Source organism: Pygocentrus nattereri, chromosome 5 (genome assembly GCF_015220715.1).
Source record: "Pygocentrus nattereri isolate fPygNat1 chromosome 5, fPygNat1.pri, whole genome shotgun sequence".
In the NCBI taxonomy this organism is placed as follows: Eukaryota; Metazoa; Chordata; class Actinopteri; order Characiformes; family Serrasalmidae; genus Pygocentrus; species Pygocentrus nattereri.
The window spans coordinates 6568341-6588790 of NC_051215.1; the positions used below are offsets into that span (position 1 = coordinate 6568341).

General features: G+C 39.4%; 1 protein-coding gene and 1 non-coding gene across 2 annotated transcripts in view; one reads left to right on the forward strand and one right to left on the reverse strand.

The window, feature by feature from the left end:
• Positions 1 to 20450, reverse strand: part of atrnl1a (attractin-like 1a) — a 383555-nt gene that overhangs the window by 78587 nt on the left and 284518 nt on the right. Inside the window, exon 27 of the mRNA XM_037538727.1 lies at positions 479 to 598. Coding sequence (XP_037394624.1) covers positions 479 to 598 — 120 coding nt within the window. The remainder of the gene's footprint in view (positions 1 to 478; positions 599 to 20450) is intronic.
• trnag-gcc lies at positions 5134 to 5204 on the forward strand. Its single transcript has one exon. It is a non-coding gene; the product is annotated as a tRNA-Gly (tRNA).

The window sequence follows — 20450 nt, forward strand, 5'->3', positions numbered from 1 at the left end:
CCATGCAGCTTTGTTAGGACTGTATCATTTGTGTGACCAATAGGCTACTAAGGAGGAGTCTTCATACGATATGCCTATCAAGGACCCGTCCTACCTTGGTTGCTGCCCAGATTTTGGGATGCAGCTAGTGTGGGCTTCCCCCCGAGAACCTTTTCAAACTGCCCCTCAACACGGTTGGAGGAGAACACTAACAGGTAATTCTGTTATGTCAGCTGACAGATTGCCATGTTGGTTTGCATCTCTCTGAGTGATCGGGGAGAGAGAGCAAGGACACTTATGCTGTCTTGGACACTCGGCCACAATCTGTGGCATAAAACATGTTCAGTTGAGCTCATTGTCATTTGTTAGCCTTCCTTTTTAATTTGAACACAAACAATTGGTAGAAAGTGAGAGATGTTCTACACGATACATTTATATTTATTCCCGTCATCTGATCAGTAACCATGGCTGCGTTATGCAAATGAGCACAGGTACCCACCTCCACCTGACCCATGAGAAGCTCCTCCTCCTCCTCCTCCTCCTCCCCAGTTACCTCCAGAGACACTGGAACTGAGGCAAAGGGCCGGCTGGCCATCTGTTGCCGCTCCCGCATGAGCTGCTGCACACAGAGAGAGAGAGTAGTGAAGAGAGTGGAAAAAAAGAGTGAGAGAAAGAGAGAGACAAAGAAAGAAAGAAAAAAGTAAGAAAAAGTGATGAGAGAAACAGAGAGGGAGAGAGAGAAAGAGGAGGGGAAAAAGGAGGGAAAGAGTTGAAGAGACAGTCAGAAGAAGAGAGACAGAGATGTGTGAGAGAGAATGAGGGAGCAAAAGAGGGGGAGAGAAAGACAGAGGGCAGAAAGTTGAAGAGAGAGGGGGACAGAGAGAGAGCAGAGAACGAGAGAAGAGAGAAAGGAAAAGAAGGAAGATAAAAAAGAGGAGAGAAAAAGAGAAAGAAAAGGACAGAGTATGAGAGATACAATAAAGAGTAAGAGAGAAAGAGAGAAAGAAAGAAAGAAAGAAAGAAAGAAAGAAAGAAAGAAAGAAAGAAAAGGAAAGATGGAGATAGAGAGGCAAAGAGAGAGGCAAAGAGAGAGGCAAAGAGAGAGGCAAAGAGAGAGGCAAAGAGAGAGGCAGAGAGAGAGAGAGAGAGAGAGAGAGAGAGATGTAGGGGGGAGGAGAGAGAGAGAGGGAAAACTTAATTAAAGAGGAAATGAGAGAGGAATAGAGCTTTTGTGAGTCATGCAAGGGGCTCTTTATCTCTGCATGCCCCAAAACACCCTGAAGAAAACAAATGTAAACAGACGAGAACACAACACAATAACAGCCACGACTGAACAGGCAGGAGCGCAGACACACACACACACACACACACACACACACACACACACACACAGTGTGCTGCGTTATGAGACCGCGACACTTCATCACTCCACACATGTGACGCTCATGAGGAGCCTAGATAAGTTTAAAGAGAAAAAACACACACATCTCTTTCAAATTTACAACTGAACCCACACTGACGCCAACAAACACAGAGCACATGACAGCACAAACACATGAGGACTCGCAACAATAACTGTGAGACTGCCTTTGCTTGACTCTACAGCTCGTGGACCGACACCTGCTCCATAAAATATAAAAGACAACCAGAACACTTCAGTCTTTATAGGAACCGAGAGCGTTTTCACACACAAAACTCACTCGCCTGGTAAACATCCTCTGACTGATTATGAAGACTGTGTTATACAAACCAACACTTTCTCTGAGCACCTTTGGACTGCACCTTCACAATTAGCTGATAAAAGGCCCAGATGTTGCATCACAATGCTATTACTGTAGCAAAGGATCCAAAGCTCAGATCTACAAAAAGGATTTGCAAATCATCGTATTCTGTTTTTATTTATGTTTTACACAACATCCCAACTTCACTGGAATTGGGTTGTAACTAAAAAAAAAACAATGTAAAAAATCTATATTTTGAGGACTTTGAACAGGTCCTAACACAAACTATAAAACATTTAAAACCATCTTAATACCACAAGAATAAAAGAAAGCCTTCTGTTTACCAGTTTGTAGGTACAAAGCACCTCATGGACCTGGCTTGTAACTCATTTTCACACTCAAGTTTGGCAGCCTGAAGATGCTCCACAAGGGGGCACCATTAGCGCTTGAGTACATTTTGGAGCTTTATAACAAAGCAACAAAACCACAACGCTCCTTTTATAATTCATGATGCTTTCTACGCCAGCTGTGAGCGGCAGAGTGTGATGAGGTGCGATAAAGTGTGCCATTTTTTGATGGATATCTCATTTCTATTTTTGACACATCACCCTGCCATTCCACCTCATAGTGGAGAAAAGGAAGGACCTCGTCAACCCCTCTGGTAAATATATTAATTTCACATTTTTATTTATTATGATTTTATTTTCATTTTATTACATTGTTATTATGTAATTTAATGTAATTTACACAAGTGTAAAATATGTACCTGAAATACCTTAAGAAAATGGATAGAGTGATGATAAATAGTGAGTGTATGCATAAATAAAAGATACTAAGAGAGGGTAGCTGATGTCAGGTGAAGTCTCTACTTCACATCCCTGACAACGTGCCTTTGTTTCTTTGAAAAGATAAAAGTATGTTTGACGCTTCTTTATCATTTCACTGGAACCTGCTGTCTTTTGTCATGTTTTATAGCTACAGCCAGAACCACCTGAGCAGTCATATGACTTCATATCACATTCACATTTGTTCAAGGAATGTCAAAAAACATATGATGCTGCATTAATGGAAATCATATGCATGCTGCACTCGGTGAAACAGCATTCTCTTCAGCCCAATCTCTAAAGTAACAGTCACAGCCTCAGGGTGTGCTTGCGGTGGGCTTCTGGACCACAGTGTCCGGACTGAGAGCTACTAAACATGACGCAGACCAAGACGCTGATGGCTAATTCATATGTCTGGACAATTGTAATGATGGTCATAAAAACAAGGTTGGCTGTTGGTGTGTGGGTTTGTGTGTGGAACATTTAACACACATGCAGGCCTGTGTTTGGAGCAAAGAGTGGTTTATGTCCCCTGAGAAGTCCTTCAGGAGAAGGAGAAGGACACAGTGGCATCTCTCGTCTGGGCCAGTAAATGCCCCATAAAATGCATAATTAACCTCCACAAGCTGTAAACAATGGCTGTCTCAGGATGCAGAATGAGTGTGTGTGTGTGTGTGTGTGTGTGTGTGTGTGTGTGTGTGTGTGTGTGTGTGTGTGTGTGGTAGTAGTAGGGGAGACACAAAACACCTCTTGTTTGTCACAGTGAGAAAGTTCAAAAGACCATTGTTTTATTTTGTGCACCAAATTATATTTTGCTATTGAGGAGAATTAAGAGAGCAACTTCATTTATTTAATGTCCATTCAAAACAGGCAGTAAGTACAAAGCAGGAGAAAAAAGAAGCAGAAAACACAATTAACAGAATAAATTCATTCAAATCCAGTATTTGTTTTCTCCACTCTATGCCTTTATTACAGCTTTCATTGTTTTCTGAACACTTGCTTTTAAAGAAAGCAAGAAAGGTTTTCAAAGAAATGTGCAGGGGGGGGTTCCACACCTCCAAAGTTCAGTCTTAAAAGTTGCTTGCACTTTCTGCTGTCCCTGATCCACCAAGTAGTCCCAAACTCAATGATTTTGACGTCTGGACTATGGGATGGAAAGTCCATTGTTCTGAGAACACCAGCAGCTTCTTTATTTGATGTGTCCATCTCCTTTTCTCAGTGAGGCTCTTCTTGACAGCTGCACATCCTTTCAGACCCACAGCACTGAGTGGTCTTCTCACAGTGGAAGGATGGACAGAAACACCTGTAGTTGTTTCCAGATCTGAAGCAGCTTGATTTTCTCCTCTTTATCAAAGAGAAGAGTTTTAAGTGCTGTTTATCTGATGGGGGCAGTTCTGGTGTCTACCAGGTCTTACAGGGTTGTTTAGGAGACTTTTAATACATTTTTGCAGTAGTTTTGGAAACGGCTGTTTTTTCACGCATTTTCTTTTGATTTTCTTCTTCCCTATTATTTAATATCCAATCTGAAAAGTTCTGTACATACTGTGTATACATTTTTATGAAACTTTTTCAGAGAGTGAAACTGGCATTATCAGAAACGAAAACAATTTGGCAAACACGCCACTCAGTTTAACGGACTACTCCAACACGACCCCATAACCATAACCCAAACCTTAAACCTAACCTAAAGACAACCTGCCTGACAACTAATTTGGAGCACAAACGTGGTCATGAAAAGCAAGGCCAGTTTACTTCTACAGCACCTGTCATACACTGCTGTCATTCAAAGTGCTTTACAAATGAGAAAATACAGTCCTTTAAAAAGTAAAAGAGAACAGAAATTAAAATCATGATTAAAGCATGATTGAAATAATAGATTTGAAATAGAAAATCATTACATTAAAATCAATTCAGCAAATGAATTGGCATAATTAAAAATCTAAAAAAACAAAACAAAGTGCTATTACAGAGGAGAAGGGCTAGAAAAGCTACCAGTGTTTTTAAAGTGAGCAGAAAGCCGCTCAAATAGGAACTTTTTCAGCTGGATTTAAAAGCTCTTCTAATGTTCTCTGTCAACTGGTTCTATTTAAGAGCAGTATAGTAGCTAAACGCTGCATCTCCATGTTTAGTCTTCACCTTAGGCAGGACTAACCCAATAAAGCGCAGACAGAAGCTTAGCTTGAGTGAAAGGCACAGCTCAACACAACAAAAGAACAAAATCAGATGACTTAAAATGACTCAAAAACTAAACTCAAACTCATGAATAAGCCTAATGGCTTCTGTAATTAGTGTTTTGTAGCTATTTTTTGACTGATTAATGCTGCGTACAGGGAAGTGAGTGTCTCTGGTAATGGAGCCGGTGCTACAGAAGCAGCAGATAAGAGATCAGACTGAAAAACGCTGGAGTTTTCCTTTAACGGCCACGAGAGGATAATGTAAAGCAGCTGAGCACGTCTGTGCTGTGTGCTTATGTGTAGAAATACAGGATAAATTCTAGATTTCACAGGTTTTAGTTTCACAGTTGTAAACTTTTCTCGCACAGCAGGAAGAGTGGCTGTTATTCCTTCTGTGTGCTGACAGGGCGAGTGCTCACATGACCCCTCAGCTGAGCATTGGTGGTTCAGTGGTAGAATTCTCGCCTGCCACGCGGGAGGCCCGGGTTCGATTCCCGGCCAATGCAAGCAACTTTTTTTTTTCCCCCTTATTATTTTTTTTTATAACGTTTTCTGTTAAAAATTGCATAGAATAATAAGGAGAATAGTCTAATTGATTAGGGGCTTAATATACACTAAAATATAAATAATAAAACAATGATAAATCTGTGCTTGGACCTTCATGCATCAGGACTGTTTTTAAACCAAAATATCAACCTTATCTTTTTTTTTTTTTTTTTTTTTTTTTTGTCAGGCTTCATTACTGTGTAAGCAGGTTTTCTTTTAGTTTTTCTTTAGTGAACAGACAGCTTTGGAACAGCACAGATCTCTAAACTGAAAAAATACCCAAAGCCTTCAACATGCTGCTTAACTGTTTGTTGAGCCACTGCAGGAATAAGTCATTTCTTCTCCAGTTATTACCTTTATTCTACCTTCATTTCCGACATTTCTCTTTCTTCATGCTTCTGCGGACTGTAAAATGAACTCTCTCAGCAACATTAACATTATCAGACTCGCTCAGCATCAATCTAATCTGACAGAAGGCAAATTCAATGAGAACAGTAAGCCCACCATGACACGCTCAGTGAGACAGGCGCTACTGGAGAGCCACACAGAACATCAAAGCGCAGCATTAGAACACTTCAGCATGCTCAGGTTTACAGTGAGGCTGAAATATTGAAAAAAATCATTTAATTTGGCTTTTAAGGTCACGATCTCACTTTAAAACGATCTCGCTTTATTCACTTCCCAAAGAAAACTATTTTCAACTGTACTGCACTACAACAGTGACACATGACATTCTCAATTTTTTTAAACTAATGTTACATATTGGAATATTGTGGTTTTCCTTCAAACTGCATTTGGGGGGGAAAAAAAAAACAAAACAAAACATGGATTTCATCGCTAAGCCAGTTTGTCAGTGCGCTGTTGAGATGCTGCATTTATTTTTTATTTTTCAGTTTAAGATTTATTTGCAACTCAGTTACAAGTTTTATTTATTTATTTATTTTTATTTTCAACTATGTCGTACTATAAAACATATAGCAGTCACAAACCAGAATGATTGACAAAGACGAGGAAAAAAAAAAATGACCAGAACTTGGGTGTTTGTTGACACAGGTCAGAAGTCAGCTTCTCTAGAGGGAGCAAGGACGAGCAAGGGCCTGGTTAGAGGACCAAAGCAAGAAAATACACCTCTTTGCCACAAAAAGCAACAAAATAAAAGCCCGTCTGAGATGCTGCATTTAGCCCCAGAGCAGCCCAGACTGCACACCTTAAACTGTATACCTGTGTATATCATCACTGCTGGAGCAAAATCTCCATTTCAAAGTTTTAGTTTTGTTACAGAATTTGAAAATGCCAGTTGCACTGTAAAAGATGTTAAAGATCCAATCCTATTTCACCCCTCGCCCCTACCACTTAGCCCTTAACTCTCTGTTTTGCATGTTCACATCTAGGGGTAGGGTGTCCTGATTTTTGTTGAGATTGAGGGGTGGTATGAAGTGTTAGGGCTACATGGTCTTCCAAACGGAGGATTTTCAGAGACACACTCCAAACAGAGTGTTATGAGAAAAAAAAAAAACTGGCAAGATGGCTGCACAAGCGACCAAAGAAACCCACAAATGTACTTCCTTGGTTCAAAAATTATGATAATACAGTGGTTATCTTAGTTTAATGTTATTTCAATGTATTATGGTGATTTTATTCATAACAAGCATACAAAATCATTAAAAGCATGCTAATGTCTCGGTAGCTAGCTAGCTAATTTTCCAGTTCCACCTTAAATAGTCCAGCAGCTCTGAAGCCTCAAGCGCCAGAATGTAACTGCTGCACCATTTAAGGTGGAACTTTGCATCAAAGAATTAGGAGTGGGGGATACTAAATCATTTTCTTATACCCCTCTTTGAAAGCATATGATTTTTTCTCTTTTCTTGAGGGTTGTCCCGTTTCCTTGAGCAAGATTTCAACCACTACCCTTTGTAATTCAGTTCCAAGGGGTTAGGGTGACACTCGAAAACAATGGGAACTGGTAAACAGAAGAAATTGGATTGGGCCTAAATTTAATGATGAATGGAGGAACAGAAATGTTCCAAATCATTTGGAAAAACAACTTGTTACATTATTTTCCATTCAAAATTGAGAATATTAAAGAATATAAAATTGAGAATATTGTAAAGTTACCTTGTTACAAGGTTTTACCACAACTGTGACAATGTGTATACTGACTTTGACTAATAAATCAATGAGTTAAAATTTTTCACAAAAACTATATAGAGAACCAAAGTGCTAATTATATTTGCCAAAATATGTAGCTTTGGGAAGGTTCCTTTAAAAATGCACTCCAATACAGATCAGTTATATAATTAAGCAATGATTCAGCAAGACGTACCCAACAAAAAAGAAGCAGACATGCACAGACAAAATACGTGATGTACAATTGTCTGTGGTTTGTTTTCCATACTTCTGTTTAAAACATCATTAAAAGGTTGGAGGAGTTAATCAGGTTTTTAAGTAGGGAATGAGTAGCATGGTATATAAATATAAAACACTGGAATATCGTGGCCGCTCAGCTTTATATTCCTAGCATGAAACATGTTTGCTTTGAGAGTTCAGCTTGTTTGGCCAAATGTGAAGGCTTTTTTCGTGGGAACGTGGTATTTCTGGTCCTCCTGAAATCCAGTTGCATGGGGTTCACTTCCAGCAAACTGCATATGGAAGCTATCCGCTCTCAACGCCGCATGTGGGGTTGTGTGGTTTGTTCATTTTGTAACGTGCCTGCTTCGACTTATCGCCTGCATGGCTAAGAACTTTCTCATACCAGAACAGCTCCCTCTCTGCAGGTGCTCCTACATGGTGAAATGCTATGTATGCAGAAAGCGCTGTTCTTCACTGCTTGAGTGTTTGTATTGAAGGAAAATAATAATAATAAAAAAGGCTTGTGCCGACCATTTTCCGAACCTGCTTGCAGAGAAATGATGCACTGCACAACAGATTCACGGTTCAGATGGAATTCTTGTGTGTGAAAGCAAACCAGTGATAATGAGCCCCTCCCCCAAACGAGCCCAGAATCGGTACTGGCTCTGGACACAAGTATTCTGGATAGGTGTGAATGCACACCTTATTTACACATTCCAGCAAGCATATAGATCTTCATCACTCTCAATACACAGCAGTGAAAAAAGTGTGGAAGAAATGTGAAATAAACTTAACTTGGATCCATCAGATCCAACCACAAGTTACCGTCATTGCTGTTGCTTTTTTGCAAAACTTTTCATGCAAGTTTACTACACAAGTTTACTTCTCCTGCGCTGTGGTGAACGATAAACTCTCACAACAAAATCTACATTTAAAAGACACATTTAGCTTGCAGACACAAAATGATGAGTGATTTTAATGTAATTACCCTATTTTTGCACCAACGAGAATACAGAATATGGCCAAAAGCATATACATCTCAGGTTCAGGTAGTTCAGCCATACCCATAATAAAAGGTCTACAAAATCAAGCACATAGCAATAAACAAACACTGACAGTAGAACAGGGTCGGACCGAAGAGCTTAGTCCTGAAAATAACTGGAAGATGCACACTCAGTTTCCACTGAGCCCAAGATCTGTTCAGACCCTAGCAACAGCCCTACGTCTCACAAAGGAAAAACATGATGTTGCCCTACTTCTTTTGAATGTTACCATCAAACAGTTCAAATGTTTTGACTGACTTTCAATTTCAATTAAAAATGTTACACTCTTTATAAAGTAAAGAAAACCTTCAACATGAACTAAACGCAATGACTGTCAAATACCCTGCCCACTTAACATCCTTCACACAAACTGCAAACTGATCCCTCTTTCCATAATGGAAAGTGTGACTGGGTAAGTATTTTGCCCTTGATGATTACTGGGTAAAAGATTATTAAAAGAAAAAACTCCCACTTCCTCATTCAGCCTGTCACTGAGTTTTTTTTAAAACCAGATTAGATTAAAACTGCCGATATCCATCAAATAATCACGTTTACCTCATTGTTAAACTCTCGTACTCCAGCCAAGGCTCATGACGGATGTGACATTCAAGAGGACCGCTATTCAGCGCTGAATAAGAGGTTCCATAGGGAGCGAACACTTTCACTGTAATACATCTGATATGGACGGTCATAAAACACACACAATGCCTCTCTCTAGCATGGACCCTCATGGGTTCTGCACAATGACCTGTCTGATAAGGGGGAGTAATTTCCGGCCCAGTTTTTAATGACAAAACTTGTTTACTCGACCATCACAGATAACAAATGGCAATCTTTTGCGATCAGTTTTGGAAACATTCCAAAAATAGTTCAAGGACTGCTTAGTCTAGACATCATTTTTTTGTTATTGTATAAAAGTTTGGCATGAAATGAGAGTAAACAGCCAACGTGACACTACCCATGTCTAACATGTCTGCACTTGGTACTTCGTGTTCCTTGTTGCACCGTGTTGTTCCTGGAGGAACGTAATTTCACTCCACTGTGTACTTGTAGATGGAATGACAATAAAAGCCTCTTGACTTGACATGTATGTTACTTAGTGCAACCATGGATGATGGTTTCTTGTTCGTTAACTGCTCCGCCACACTGTTAGACAAACGAAGAGCTACACAAAGTTACATTGTTTTAAAAATTTTAACTTGAATTGAATTTGTCTTTACACCAAAACGAGGTCTTTACTGGAATTTGGAAAAGACATCTCACCACTTTTGAGAGTAACTGACAAACAGCATGGTCTGTTATCTTAGCACTGGCAGCCAGTTTAACATTTGAATTTAACGTGAATATAAACTTGTTCTAAGAGTTTGATTCAATTTATTTACTTTGCTGCTCTATGAATGCACCGAGTCCCACACTTTTGTCCACACTCCGGCTAATATTTCCATTGAAAGCAGGTTTGTGTGGCTTTGAATAAAAACTTTAATTTGTTCAGTGCTGCAGTAAGGACATACAAATGTGGGCCAAATAGTTGGTCAACAACAACAACAACAACAACATTTATTTATATATGTGTTGATTGAAAACCCCTGAAATAATTACACATTTCTATAACCTAAGAATAGCTCAGCCAGTTTGCATTAAAGTCCCTGTAGTTGGTGAATAATAAGCCTTAGTATGTGTTAAGCCTGGGATATTAGGGCTTCAATGATGCAGTTTTGACTAAGACTTCATTTTCCTATTTGTTAACTTTTTTTCAAGATTCAAGATTTGATTGAAGATCTGAAGATTGAAATCATTGATGTGGAACATAAATAAAAGCAGCACAAAATAAAATTATGTTAACACATTACATTTTGTACGTGAAGGAGACACTAATAAAATATTTGGACCAAAAATGTTGTATGTAACGGTGTGGAGAGATGAGGAGGCGGACGCATGTGCGAAGACAAGCAAGTTTTATTGAGGGCAAATCCAAAATCAGGGTCTAGACATTCCAGGGTCAAGGAGCCAACACGAACAGATCGGGAAACAGTCATAATAAACAGCAAAACAGACTAGAACACAGAAAACAACACCATATACTACAAAAAATACATCCAACAAAGCCCAGCAACCACACAGGGCTTACTGATTAATTAATACAACAGGGATAATGATGGTTCACAAGACACAACTGTAAAACAGGAGGAACAAATCAGGGGCGGAGTCAAGAAAACAAGGGGGCCGGACTGGGAAGGATTCAAAACAGAAAGAAAGCACATGGACAGGACCAAAACAGAAAGCACATGGAAGACTGGGAGGGGCCAATCGTGACACTGTAGTTGAGAAATCAACCAAAATTACAGTTAAAATACATCTGCATGTCTATTTGGATGTCAACAAATGACAAAACTTTCCTCTGAATTTCTCCGTTTGTCTCAATGAACTATGAGTGTTTTAACATTAATATCAAATTACAATATGCTTTTGTTATCAAAATCCACTTTCTACACAGTTAAAACGCAGCCTAAACGCTGTCAGACAGGGGCAGGGCACTGTCCCCTTCATGCTGTCCAGCTCAGCATATGGGCAGTGGAGTAATTAGGACGATAATGTTACATTGTTATCCAGTGCTAAGACGAGACAAACGTCAATGCGCAGATCTATGATAAGGTCTGGGAGAAGAGGACGTTGATTGAGTTCCAGGAAGAGTACACAGGCCCTCTGATTGATCACTAAGAGGAGGGGACATCCATGACCACCTCTGGACATTACATCACTCGACACAGACATTTAATCAATAATGACCAAGGTAGCAGAGCAATGACCAGGATCCAAAGCTAATCGTACGCTAGGGCTGCATGATATGGACGAGATCCCACACTCCAGGAACACCACTACATATTGCAATTGTGACTATTCTGCAAATTATATAATTTACAATAAACATGCTAACAATGAATGCAAGCTCATAACCAATTAGTACTTTACCACTTCCATAATGCTAATTGGTTTTTACTCAATGAAGATGAATATTTTTGACTGAACTTTTCCTTTAAAGGGAAATTCCAGCCTAATACTTATGTTCAGCAACAGTTTTCATCATTCACTTCTCTTCTTCGCTCCTTCACTACAACATCCAGCACGCATTATGCCACACAACCATTGGGAATCCCTGTGGTGTCAACCAGTCCTGATGCATAAAATACTCAGGTCACCATCTTAACTGTAGCTATTAGCTTGTTATCCTCATCTGATGAGTCATTTCAGGCATTGAAGTGAACAATCCATTCTCTCCATTGGAATGACGACCTGAAGTAATATGGTTGGAATAAACATCACACTGTATTTTGATGGTCCTCTGCAGATGATGTTACAGATAGTTAAATGATTAGCAAACTTTCTAGTGATGCTTGGTTGATTATGGTTAAGCTTGGGTTTAGGAGCAAGCATATGTTTTGTGTTGAAGTTAAGGCTGGGGTTAGGTTTAGGGGTTAGGGTTGGGTTTAAAAGAACCTTTCACTCTCAACTTTAAGCTCAGTTGCATTTAATAGACAGTTAGTTGATCTACGATCAAAATAAAGTGTTTTACATTTTACATTTACATTTATGGCATTTAGCAGACGCTCTTATCCAGAGCGACTTACAAAAGTGCTTGTCATTACTTCAGAATATCTCATGTTAATAAAGGTCGACATAATTTTAAAGAGCTTTGCTCTAAATTGCTACCTGAAGTTATCTATGCATTGAGACCTAAACAAATACAACAAGTAGAAAAATACCTACAACTCAACACAGAGTCTACACAACACTAAACCTGCTGAAAAAGAAAAAAAAAAAAGTTTGTAATATAGTGAACGATAGACAGTGTTAGTGATTAGATAAGTGTAGTGTAAAGAGATGGGTCTTCAGACGTCGTTTAAAGACAGCGAGTGATTCTGCTGTTCGGACACTTAGGGGAAGTTCATTCCACCACCTTGGTGCCAGGACAGAGAACAGTCTGGAGGCATGTTTTACTTCTAGGAAATCATTTTTACCTTCTGCAATCGCCAGCTAGCAAAAACGCAAAACATAAAAAAGGCATTTCAAACAGCCTGTCCCCAAAATTCTACCCTGACACAGTTGAAGTTTTTGAAGAGTTCCTCCCACCATCCAGATATATTATCAGAAAGGGGTTCTCCTTGTCTTTAAACCTGAAAACCTCACTCTACACTCTCAGATATAAAGGTACTAAACTGTCACTGGGGCAAGTCCCCTCTTGTCACTAGGGTGGTTCCCTCAAGGGTATATCTCAGTACCTTTAGTCAGGGAACATAACTATCATAATCCACTGAAATGATATTTTCTAAGTTGTACTGACTCCACACACACCGTCTCTCCTCCAGGCTTTTCATTCATTATTCATTTAATTAATCAAAACCCTCAAAGAAACAGATATGAAACATTTAAGGTCAGAATGCTCACAGCACGCAACAGAACACACTCCTGACAGTGACAGTGCTTGGTTATCGAGCTCACTGCACATTACACATTTCTGTGATATCAGCATTGCAAAAGCCTGTATTGCCATAGAAATGAACAAATGATCTCATACACCAGTCCAGCACAATGCTGTGGTCTACAGTAAGCAGGAACATAAAAGGCTCCAAGAGAGAACCTGTGGAGCTCTGCTTGATGTGGGATCATGCCACCATTCATATATCATCATACTTCATAAAGTAACAAACTATGCAGCTGCAATGCGCCGTTTCTCCTCAGAGCTCTAGGTGAGTGCACAGCTACTCTGATAAATTATACCATTGTAAGATTCCTCATTGGTGCATGTTTAATCTTTCATTATGCTACAATTGTTGCATTCCATCACACTGTGTACTATTGAACCATTTTTCAAAATAACAGAAAAAAACAAACAAATAAACAAACAAACAAAAAAACAATGCACAATCATTTTATAGATCGTGGCAGCAGAATCCTGACCCTGGTGGGTTGTTATGTAAGCTTCTGCTGAACAGGGCGCAACTGTCTCATTCCTCTCCATTGTCATGTAACTGCCTTGTAATTGGGGCAAATCCTTTTAGTCCTGAGGAGCTATTACTGGGACTAAAGTCTACAGAGAGAAGGAGAGAGACAAAAGTGAATGAGAGAGAAAGGATAGAGAGGATGGGTGGAGCAAGAGTAGACAAGATGAGAGAGATGGGGCTGGCTACAGAAGGACATACTCAATGTGCAAGAAAATGAAGGTTGCTAAATGGCTCTTGGCACAGCTATGTTGTTCTAGGAAAACCCTTTAATTGGTGTATTATATAATATGCAGCACAGGCATAGAAGGCGACGTGGAAAACAAGCATATAAGCAAATGCTCTATTATTTTGAACAAGCATTAACAGGCAGCATGAAATGCCCAGCCTAGCCAACTCGACATGAAACACAGAGTAAGGCAGGGCGACTCAATATAAGCTTCCCACCACTAATTACACTACAAAGCCCACCATCTTCAAACACAAGCACTCCAACAAACCATTACTCTAACAACAACAACATCCGCAACGACAGCAACAATACTTGCCCTTTTCAACTGGAAGTGTGGGGCTCCCCGAGAGCCACTTTGCATGGCTACACCCCCTAAGCTCATCACACCAAAAACAAAGAAATCAGTTGTGATTAGACAGGCACATAATCTTAAGAAGCAGCTAAAAATATATTTTTACTAAACTTTGTTTTTCATAAATTTCTAGTAGCTTTCCTTCTTCTTCTTCTTCTTCTTCTTCTTCTTCTTCTTCTTCTTCTTCTTCTTCTTCTTCTTGTTAATTCCTATTCAATTTTTCTTTTAGATTTTCTATAATTGCTGACTTTACTTATTACCATGCTATTACTTTTGTCTTTTTACATTTAATCACTCAGTCACTCGTCGTCTAAGCCGTTTATTCTTCTGGATCGCGGGGGTGCTATAGCCTATCCTATTGGTCATTGGGCGGAAGGCAGGAAACACCCTGGACAGATCGCCAGTCCATCAAAGGACAGACAGACGTAACAGACACCGTAACACACACACACACACACACACACACACACACACACACACAGGCAATTTAGTATCTCCAATTGGCATTGACTGTGGGAGGAAACCCAAACATGGGGATAGCATGTAAACTCCACACTGAAAAAACCCTGGCCATGGAACCTTTAATTATTTTGGATTATTTTATTGCTTTCTGTTTGTTATTTTTATGTTATTTTACAATGTTCTATCTTAGCTTTTATGTTTTTGTATGATTTTAATTTTATATCATTTATATAGTTTTTATTGTCTGAATCACTTGGAGCTGCATTATATGTATGAAAAGTGCTACGAAAATAAATATTATTATTATTATTATTATTATTATTACTACTACTATTAGTAGTAGTTTATTATAATTTTTTTATTGTTTTACTCCAACTTAAAAAAGTTCAAATGATAACAAACTGTGCACATGTTGCAGCAACATAACAGCATATCTTGTGTAGCATCTTCACATATATGTGCATCTGGTCCTGCGAGTTTAAACAGTGTTATTCAGTGTCTCCATCTAACTGCTGTGTCTGCTGCCAGCGTTAAAGAAAATCTCTCAACATCTGTTTTTTTAAGACCACAATGCAAATATCCAACAGGTTTTAAAAGCCGAGGGAAAACTTGCACAGAACTGGCCACTGCAAGCTGGTCAAACATTAGTAAATGGACATCTAATCAGCTGCGTGTGCAGCATCTCCACTTACTTTTTGCATGACCCTCACACGTTTTGTGTGGCCCTCCATCAAATGCGCATGTATGAGGAGGAGAAGCGCATTTTGCACTTTACTATGTACACGGCGAAGAAGCAGTATGTGTTTCATCTGTAGCACGGGGACTATCTGACTATTTGAGCCTGAAATGAAGTACTTCAGGCCTTGCCAGGTCAAATACACCATATATTTAAACTGGTGCAAACATGAATTTAGTTCACCAATGATGAGTTTTTTTTTCTGTTATTGTTTTGTCGCATCTCTTTCCTTTAACTCTTGGTTTTGGTTGGAACTGAGGATTTTTAAATTTATTGTGTGGAATCGACTCTTGGATTCTCAGCACCATGTCAACACAGACATCAGAGAAGGTAAATACATTATGGACATTAAAGGGATTGCTTATGTCACTAACATTAGCTGGCTAGCTTGTTGCTAAAAATACTTAAATCCTTTTTTTTTTTTTTTTTTACCACTTTTATGATGCAAGTTTGAACTCTGACTTCCTACTTCTGAGTCAAATGGAGTTGTAATTCCAATAATGGACCACTAATAATTAAAATTACCCCCATAACAGTCAACAATGCATTGGCTGCCTATATAGAATGTGCACAACAATGATTCTTGAGCTGTCTGCTGGAAGGTCCTTGATGGAAACCAAAAGGCGGTTCTTCTACTGCTCCGAAAACCCTTTTTGGCATCTTCTGAAGAGAGCAGAAGGAATGAGCGAAATGATTTATTCGCCAGACTCGGAGACTTTCTCTTTCATACATCCTCTCTGTCTCCTTTTCTTTCCTTCCATTCCTCCAGACAGGGTGTGAGTGGGATGGAGGAGGTGTTAAGCAGCGCAGTGACAGAGTGTAAATCACGCACTGTTGACATTACACACCACGGGGTTGTGAGCGGTGCTGGGAGAGAGGAGGAGGGGAAAGTGGGACAATTCAGAGTTCATCAATTATATCACATCATATTAGCCCCCATCATCAGCTTTCACTGACACTTCTCATCCATTCCCATTTTATAGCCCCCGACACTCGGCCTGTGTGCGCGCGCGCGCGAGAGTGAGAGAGAGAGAGAGAGAGAGAGAGAGAGAGAGAGAGAGAGAGAGAGAGAGAGAGAGAGAGTGTTTACCTCTGCACAGCAATAGGCCCTTTTTCCCCTCTCTCACACCAGCCGCTGCAGCATGCAGCCAAAAACACCTCCATCTGCAATCATTCATCCAAAGGACAGACTTCTTGCTCCAAACTGAGCAAAATCTTCCGTCACAAGTATTGGCTCATTGCAACCAGAGAAAAACAGGACTAACCTAGTTTTACAAAAGCCTAGGGATGTATAGATATGTACATATACAGTACTGTGCACAACTCTTAGGCTTCTAGGCAAATTGTTTAAAACTATTTATCTCAGAAGTAAATACATTTTTGCTTGAATAAAACACTAAAATCTCAGAATATATGCAAACATTAATGCATTAATAAAGACTAAGAAAAATGTCCTTGTCGTAGTTACTTTTTGAGCTGGTTAGAAGATCACAGGTTCAGTTCCAGACTTCTCCATCAAATAAAATTCCCACCATCAGGACACCTGATTCCACCTAACTTTGTTATGCTGTTGATATAAGGTAATTGGGTAGTGTATAAGGTTGTTGTGAGGTATTCCAGCTTGATGTGAGGTGTTGCTTGGCAGTTGTTAAGTGATTGCTAAGGTGTTGCTAGACTGTTGCTATGGTTCCCAGTTGGTGTTGCTAGGCTGTTGCTATGCTATCCTAGGTTGGTGCTGAAGTGTTGTTAGGGCCTTGCTATGGTATGCCAGATATATGTTAAAATGTTGTTAGGCCATTGCTAGGCTAGGCTACCCTAGGTGGTTATTGAAGTGTTGTTCGGCTGTTGATCCGATATCCCAGGTGGTCGTTAAAGTGTTGTGAGGCTGTTGCTATGGTATTCTATGTGGTCGTTAAAGTGTTAAGGCATTGCTATGGTATCCTAGGTAGTTGTTAAATTGCTGTTAGGCTGTTGCTATGGTACCCTAGATGGATGCTGAAGTGTTGTTAGGCTGTTGCTATGATATCCCAGGTGGTTATTAAAGTGTTGTTAGGCCACTGCTATGCTAACTCAGGTGGCTTCTAAGGTGTTGCTAGGCCTTTCATATGCTATTCCATGTAGTTGCTAAGGTGTTGCTAGCATACCTATATGATGGTGACTTGAGAGGAATGTCCAAAAACTTGTAGCTACAGATTTTACACCGTTTTTGGTGAAATAAGATGTAGTGGTATAATAGTGGTATAGCATTTCAGGATGTTGAGCTTTTCCCTATACATTCCTAAGGAAAAAAAAAACCTGAATAAACACTCAAATTACATAAAATTCACAACAGGAAATTGGCTTTTTCAAACGTCTTTAAGCCAAATAAATACCACCGAGCTGCCATGAGAGATCTGTTATGGTTTAACAAACTAATTAACAAACAGTACTATGCAAAAATCATAGACCATCTTCATTTACTTAATTTCCACACAAACCGGCAATTAAGCATTACTCAAGTTACCTCATTACCCAGTGTCTGGAACGTGTCCACAGAAAATCACACAGAAATTTCAAAAACGAATTATGATATCAAAATATTCAGCTGTGCATCTATACATATGACTTGTTTTTAATCTTTATTACAGCTTCTATTCTTTCTAAGAGACTTCCGCAGGTCAGTCTTAGACGCTGTTTGTAATTCCTGCTTCTCATGATCCATATAATTTACACAAAAATGCATTTGGTAATGTTGAGAACTCAGGGATGGGCAGACCATGTTTTTCTGGGGACACCAGCAGCTTATTTGTTTTCTTTTTTAGATGTCCTTCTCTCATATATATATATATATATATATATATATATATATATATATATATATATATATATATATATATATATATATATATATATATATATATGTATGTATGTATGTATGTATGTATGTATATGTATGTATGTATGTATGTATGTATGTATGTATGTGTGTGTGTGTGTGTGTCCATGCTGCCCTCAGTCCCCTGAGATTCACCCTTCACTGGTGCTGCGTTTGAGTCACGGAGCACTAAAAGCTCCCTGCTGTGTTAAGCAGTGTTTAACAAGAGCAAAGTCTAAGCCCTGCTCTCTCTAGGGACAGAACACAGAACCAAAAGCACAGGGAAGTAATGGCACTGTAAATGCAGCATTTCCTCAGAAACCACCAAGACAAGCTTATACCTGTCTACTTTATTTCCCTCTTTGTTTCTCTGTACGCATCACTTGTCTGGACTATGGAGAAATGAAGGTCATTAATTTTAAAACTGCCAAGGGGTGGACACTAATATGATAGTCTACCATGATTGGTGATCCACTCTCGACCATGCAGTGTGTCCATGCTGGCTGGCTGGCTGGCTGGCTGGTCACAGTGTGAACAAAACAACCAAATAAACCTTAAAAAAGGACATTCTGACTATGTGAACACTGTCTATGAGCCACGTGCCTCTGAATGAGTATGAGTCATGCCACTAGCCTGTGGTCTCAAGGTTGATTAAAAGGTTCATAAGTGGGCAGTGGAGTGGACACACTCTTCATTAAGCAGCTATTTTGACTCCTTTACTAACACTCCACAGAGCCACGCAGCCTTGAGTCGGGATTGACTTGAAACTCGTAAACCCAACCCACATGAGTAAAGAGGCCATTTTCATTCTCCTGCAGTATACTTGTAGACTCGGTCGGTCAGCCAGCACAAGGCTGGTGTCTAAAGTTTTGCTTTTCTGGAGCCTAGATGCTAACATGTAATAAAAGCTTAAACCTCACCTATTAGTACTGTGCAAACTGCATGCCTGAACCATTAATTGCCACACTGGCCTCAAACTGCATCAAGATGGTAAGTAATCTCAAATAGATTTGCTTATGTAGTTTCTGACATACTGTCATATATAAAATTTGAAAGTGGGAGTTAACGCTGTTTTCTGGTGTGTTGCTTCTGGCTGAGTGTAGGGTCATAACTATACATGGGCTGTACTAGTTGGCCGTAACTTCAGCACGTGCTGGCACAAGCTGTTTCACAAAGAGATTATTGGTCTCACTATAGATAGTCCACTATCGTCCCCTATAGATTATCTACAGATGTTCAAATTGCTGACAAACTATCTGCTGAAACTCAGCTGATTCTAAACAGTGATGGGGTTAGGGCTAGGACCAGGGTGAGGGCTAGGACCAAGGTGAGGGATGGGTTTAGATTTTGGGTTGAAGTTAAGGTTTGGGTTAGGATTAGAGCAGGTTTAGTGTTAGTGTTAAAGAAAATAACAGTCAATTTAGTAGATATTGAGCTGAATATAATTTGAAAGTAAATTAAAGTACAAAGCATCTAAAGATGACTATCGATAAAAAGACTATTTACTAGGAATAAAATAAAGAAAAAAAAAGAAAAAAAAAAAAAAAAAACTGTAAAAATTAGCAACATTTCTGACATAGCGTACTTGACTGTTCAACCAGGGTGCCTGGAGCATAGAAGTTTGTATATGTATGAAACTGAAGTTCGAACCCAATTCGTACCCATGACTTTGAGACCTGACCAGACCCGACTCATACTGCTACACTTGAAGCTTGAACGTAACCTGAAATCACTCAGCAGCAGAGATGGATATCAGCCATGATTTTATGGCGCTTTGTTATTAAGTGCTTGACTTGGGAGACAGAAAGTGCCATGCTGGATAAACTGGTATATTAAACATCTATAAAACACTAACAGTACTTAAATTATCAGTAAATTTCTGTGGAATTGCTGATTGTATCTGCCAGAGAACAGCATCCAGCCTCATCTGATCAACTGTTAGCTTTGCTGCAATAAAGTTTCACTAATATTGCTACATGCTTAATACACTTCGAACAAGATTAACAAGCAAGAGATAAAATCTGCTTCGACCTTTCAACAACCTAATGCATCACTCTGATCATGCAGTGACTTCCTGAGGAATTTTAGCCCCAGTTTCTTTCAAGGGTACGTTCAGCCACTCCTCAAACTCTGAACACAGCTATAGACCGGTTCAATTAAACAAAAACCACTCATTAGAAC